Source organism: Eleutherodactylus coqui, chromosome 10 (genome assembly GCF_035609145.1).
Source record: "Eleutherodactylus coqui strain aEleCoq1 chromosome 10, aEleCoq1.hap1, whole genome shotgun sequence".
Lineage (NCBI taxonomy): Eukaryota > Metazoa > Chordata > Amphibia > Anura > Eleutherodactylidae > Eleutherodactylus > Eleutherodactylus coqui.
In genome coordinates, this window is record NC_089846.1 from 107,111,051 (window position 1) to 107,117,050 (window position 6,000).

Below are 6,000 nucleotides of genomic sequence, written 5' to 3' on the forward strand. Positions count from 1 at the left end.
CGTGGATGTACAGATATGAGTATCAGTCACGGCCAAAGAGCTCTGGCAGCGGCTTATCTACTGTAGGAACAAAGAATCTGGCACAGCGTCAACAATCACTGGCTGGGATTCGTCATGACATCTGCTGTCTGGGGCGGTCGGCCCTGTACATATTAGACCGTGAACCACGCCTGGCAAAGTCAGCGGCTACAGCCAAGACGACTTTAACGCCTCGTTCAGACTGCCAACTTGTGAGTTACACCCGAGAACATGGGGTGTGACTCGCATGGGACAGCATGCTTCGCATGTGCGATTCTTGTCTGCAAATAAGGACCCGAATAGGACATGCAATTTGTTTTCACACACACTCCGTGTAGGGACGGAAAATAAAGCCATCTGAATAAGGCCTCCTTCCCACGAACGGATTTACGCCGCGTAATTCGCAGCGAAAATCCGCTGCGTTGCCGGCAGCTATTAGGTTCTATTGAACCTAATAGCACAATGCTCACGATGCGGAATTCCACCGCGGAATTCCGCACCGTGAAATCTCCCGTCCTCACCCGCGGCATGCTCTATTTGCCGCGGGTGTACGCGCTGACGGCTTCCATTGCAGTCAATGGAAGCCGTCTGTTCACGCTATCTCCCACTGTAACACAGTGGAAGATAGCATGAAAACGCTTTCCTGCCTACCGCCGCCGCGTCACGGTGGGCGTGTCACATGACGCGGCGGCGGTGTGCGGGGAAGCGTCTTCATGCTATCTTCCGCTGGTAAGTATGGGGTCTCTGGGGGGCGCCGTGACGGGCTTCGCCGCGGAATATTCCGCGGCTGAGCCCGTCACGCTTGTGTGAAGCCGGCCTAAGACCTAACGCACGTGTCCAGCTCAAGTCTCTCCAGGAACTTAGAACGGTTCACAAATCAGGTTTGTAAGAAGCCAAAAAGTCTGTTTCGTTTTCAAAGGGCAACTAAATTAATAAATGGAATGAGAGGACTGGAATACCCAGAGAGGCATCAAAATTGGGATTATTCACCCTGGAAAAAAGATGGCTAAGACCAAATAACTATGTATACATACATTAGGGGACAATACAAGGATGTCTCCCATGATCTGTTTATACCCAGGACTGTGACGGTAACAAGAGGGCATCCTCTACGTCTAGAAGAAAGCCGGTTTTATCACCAACACAGAAAGGGGTTCTTTACTGTAAGAGCAGCGAGACTGTGGAACTCTCTGCCTGAGGACGTGGTGATGGCAAAATCCATTGCGGATTTTAAGAGGGAACTAGATGTCTTTTTAGAGCGCTATGATATTACAGGATATAGACATTAGGTGACCAGCGGGGATGTTGATCTGGGCCTTGGGAGTCAGGTAGAAACTCAAACGTTGATCTAGGGATTATTCTGACTGCCATTATGGAGTCGGGAAGGAATTTTTTTTCTTCCAAAGAGCTAAATTGGCATCTGCCTTGTTGTTTTGTTGTTTTTTTTTGCCTTCCTCAGGACCAACAAGGGTGCGTGAAACAGGCTGAACTAGATGGACGCTGTCTTCATTCAGCCTAACATACTATGTTACTATGTATCTACGAATCAGCTAAAAACCTCAAAATTAATCAAAAATATTTAATATACGGGCGTTGAGAAATACAGAGGAGAATCTCTACGGCAGCAGCCACCGGCGGGGAGCAGGGGTCGGTAGACAGACCTCGGTGGTGAGCCTATCTGACAGATAGGCTCACCGCGGAGAATCGCAGCAATTTGCAGCATGCTACGAAATTAACGGCTGCGAGCAGAGAATCGCAATGATTCGCCGCTTCTGGACAGGGGGGAGGGGGGGTTGAGCTTTCCATAGCAATGCTATGGAAAGCATTCACTGTGTTCCCCGCGGCCGGAATATCCCCGTGGGGAATGCAGTGAAAATTCGCCTGTGGACAGGAGCCCTTATAAAAAAAACTTCTGATACATCAGCAACATGCGAGAAGTTTTGATGGGTGGTGGTCCAGGTGCAGAGACCCCCACAATTCCTTACAGGCAGTAGCCTTCATCCTAGTGTTGTGCCCATTCAGCACTTTCCATCACTGTGGTGTGCGGGCTCCATAGAGAGTCCTTTAATTCGTAGATCCCTTGTGATGACAGCCAAAGCAGCCCAATGCTATCGCAATTGTAGACCCTCACCGATGAAAACTTCTGACGCGTCACCGGGACGTGTCAAGGGGTTTTAGTTATATAGTAGCCATTTCTGGAAAAGCAGGGATACAGCCCTACAGAACTCCCAACCGGCAACAGCAAACCTAGTCAGTAAGGCACAGTCAGGGGGCGCATATATCTACATTACTCCCCAAATCCACACCAGTCGCAACCCGATTGGTTGTTTGGATTTACTCGTTCCTGGTGATTGGTTATTTGAGTTGGCTGATGCCCGGTGATTGGTTACTTGGTTTCGCTGGTTCACGGTGATTGGTTGTTTAGGTTGGCACGTGTAGAAGTGGGCAAGGGTACGGCGACTCCATATTAGCCCCGCAAAAACAATAACTAAGAAATGGATACATTTATGTAGAGGAAGGGGATACGTTAGTTACAGGTATATAGAGTCATTAGAGAGGACCCCCCATAACCCACATTTAATGACACTCAGATGCAGAAATTTGATATCAATGAAAACAAATTCAAAAAGTTGTTACATCACCAAAAATGTGTGTCCCCCTCCCCCTCTGCGGTGTCACTGTGAGCCCCCATGTCACTGGAAACATATGGAGGCTGTAGGCAACTGCCTGCCGTACACGTAGCACGATTAACCAACGCAATGGCTTCTGTAAGGCCGGCTTCACACGAGCGTGACGGGCTCCGCTGCGGAATATTCCGCAGTGAAGCCCGTCACGGCGCCCCCCAGAGACCCCATACTTACCAGTGGAAGATAGCGTGAAGACGCTTCCCCGCCCACCGCCGTCGCGTCATGTGACACGCCCACCGCGTCACATGACGCGCCCGGCCGTGTCACGTGACGCGTCGGCCACGTCATATGACGCTGCGGCGGTGGGCGGGGAAGCGTTTTCACGCTATCTTCCGCTGTGTTACAGCGGGAGATAGCGTGAACGGACGGCTTCCATTGACTGCAATGGAAGCCGTCATCGCGTACACCCGCGGCAAATAGAGCATGCTGCGGGTGAGGATGGGAGATTTCACGGTGCGAAATTCCGCGATGGAATTCCGCACCGTGAGCATTGTGCTATTAGGTTCAATAGAACCTAATAGCAGGGGGCAACGCTGCGGATTTTTGCCGCGAATTTACGCGGCGGAAATCCGTCCGTGGGAAGGAGCCCTAAGGTTGGGCTCACGCGGGTGGAATGGATATTCCGCCTGCAGTCTTAAGCCTGAGACCAGCAGCACAGCGGATGGGATTTGTGGGCAGTCCATCGTGGCCGCGCTGAGACCAACACGCCGCCGCATGTCACTTGTATCGCCGTTTCCGCTGCGGGCTCTCTGCTCTCGATGGGGACAGATTCCAGCAGCGGAATGCAGGCGGACAAGCCACTTCAAACTCCGGCGGAATATCCGTGAGGCCCCGCTGCAGACGTTCCGCGAGATCTCCCTCCCGTGGGAACTGCGCCAAATGTGTCCGCGCAGAACATCAATCGTAGAGGCAGTTCTGAATTCTGCGCCGCCAGTAAAACGTACTTTTATAAAGTGGCGCCGTATATGCAGAAGCATCCGCCTCGAGTCACGGAGGTGAGCCGCCTGCGCTCTGAGCCCGCCTGCGCCAACGCCCCCCCATCACTCCACTCCATAGCCACTCACGCTAACAGAAGCAATGGGGTGATGGTGGAATAAATGGAGTACGGTTAGCACGGGCGGGACAGCGCGACTAGGAGCGCAGGCGGCCCACCGCCGTGACTGCAACAATGGAAGCGTGGAAAACCTTGATAAAGACGTTTAAAAACGTGACACTTAAAAATACGGTGTTTTTACAGGCGTCAGTGTGAGCGCGGCCTCCGAAGCACCAAGCCAGAGGGGTGCAGGCGGGCGGCATGGACAGCACCCAGTGCAGCCGTTGCCCCTAGCAACCACTCGGCACGGCTCTAGTCTGAGGTAAACCGAAAGCCGGGCGCTGATTGGCCGCCGGGAGCAGCTGCTGCTCTGCCCGCCTGACCTCACAGGAGGCCCGACGCCCTCACTGCAGTAAAGCGACAACGCTCGGACCCCGGGGCTTTACGACAGTCTCGCCGAACAGCCTGTGAACGTGCCCGGGCGCCCGGCCGCTTCCCGCCGAGGCTCCTCCGGCCCTCTCCACACGCGGCCTCCCTCCCGCCTGCATCTCCGCTCCCGCCGCCCCCCACGGGCAGCCCCCGCCGCACACCGGGCCGCGGACCCCCAAACTGCGACTTACAAGTCATTTTTTCCTGATTTTTCCCAATTCTTTATCCAATCAGCAGGTAGCACTGCCGCCGCCATCTTCCTCTATAGTACAGATAGCCCGGATGTTTAGCACATCACCAGAGGTCAAAGGGGAGGTGGGAGGAGAGGTGCATGCCGGGAAATAGGATACTGCAGCGGCTACAGTGTGCTGCGCCCGGCGGAGGATACATTGTAGCAGAAGCGCCCCACGTGACGTCGGTGGGACATTCTCCCTCCCACTGTAGTCGCTTTATTTCTATTTATTTAGTTTTTCAATAAACACTTACTTTAACCCTTTAGCTACCGGGCTGTTTGGGGTTTTTTTTGCCTTAACCCCTTAGCAACCAACCTATTTTTCAATTTCTTTAACCCTTACCCTTTTTAAGTCGGCATCGCCGTGTTTTTGTCAAGACAAATTATATATTTTTAATGACCTCATTTTTAGGAACATGCAATGTGTTGTATAACTTTTACTCATTTTTTAGGGGGGAGGGGATTAAGAAATTACGCCATTTGTTTTTTGGATTTCGTTTTTACGTCATTTATGGTGTCGACCCACTGCGATGCGACAGCGATGATTATGAAACCTACTATTTTCAATGCCTTCACACTCATTTGCGATTTTTCAGTAGAGCTTCGCATCACAGAGAATAAATCTGCGATACCGCTCAGTGTTTCCAATGGGGCCGGCGGCAGCAGCGCTAGCCCCATTATAAATATAGGGAGTACATCGCGGACTTCTATCACAGCTGTGACAAGAGTTTCCCTCATCCCTGCTAAATGGCTAAGCACTGCCTGTAATTGGCTGAGCGCTCAGCCAATCAGCACAGCCCTTTCAGGAGGCGGGGATTTTTAAGTATTTGTATTTCAAGCCGTTCCCCGAAAATCATTCTGCGGGTGTTGCCTAAAACCCACTGCTTTCGATGGGGCCGGCAGCGGCAGCGCAACCCCATTGAAAGCAATGGGATAGCATCCTGGACTTCTGCCACAGCTGTGGCAGAAGTCCGCGATATACTCCCTATGCTTCCGATGGGGCTGGCGCTGCTGCTGCTGCAGCGTTTTTTATTTAGCTGCGAGGCAAGAGTTTACACTCACTCTTGCAGCGCAAGACAAAAAAAAAGCTAGTGGGTGTCCACCCTTAGTGTGCAAATCGTGATATTATTCCTCTCTGGGTCGGCGCGATCCCGGAGATACAAAGTTTAACCTTTTTTTTATGTTTCACTATTTTTATCCACTAAAGAAAATTATTTTTTTTTAAGTTTTGCTTTTGTGTCGCCGCGTCCCAAGCGTCGGAGTTTTCTTTCATCGATGGAGCTCTACGGGGGCGTCTTTATTGCGGGATGAACTCTGGGCCCTGTTATTTTTTTCTGGAGGCAAGATTAATAAAAGGTGCAATTCTGGCATTTTTTTTTAGTTTTAGCGACGTTCGCCGTGAAGTATAAGTAATATGTTACATAAATTGTGGAGGTCCGTCCGATATGTCAGCGCCAAATTTACAGTCTTTTTGTTTTGCAAATTTTTCCGCACATATTTTAAAAATGCCGCATTCAAAGACCCCTAACATGTTTCTTTTTTTTGACAACCGTACTACGTAAGGCCCCCATTACACAGGCGCTTTTTACCGCGATTAGCGC

The 6,000-nt window shown here is 51.3% G+C and overlaps 1 protein-coding gene across 3 annotated transcripts in view; it reads right to left on the minus strand.

Annotated features, from left to right (window-relative positions):
- THOC2 (THO complex subunit 2) overlaps nt 1-4,460 on the minus strand; it is a 142,150-nt gene extending 137,690 nt beyond the window's left edge. For all 3 annotated transcript variants that reach the window (XR_010787019.1, XM_066581689.1, XM_066581688.1), the window contains exon 1: nt 4,359-4,460. Coding sequence is in view for 2 of the 3 variants with exons in the window: in XM_066581689.1 (XP_066437786.1) it covers nt 4,359-4,423 (65 nt within the window). In the remaining variant the exon portion in view is untranslated. The remainder of the gene's footprint in view (nt 1-4,358) is intronic.
- Nucleotides 4,461-6,000: the final 1,540 nt, after the last annotated feature.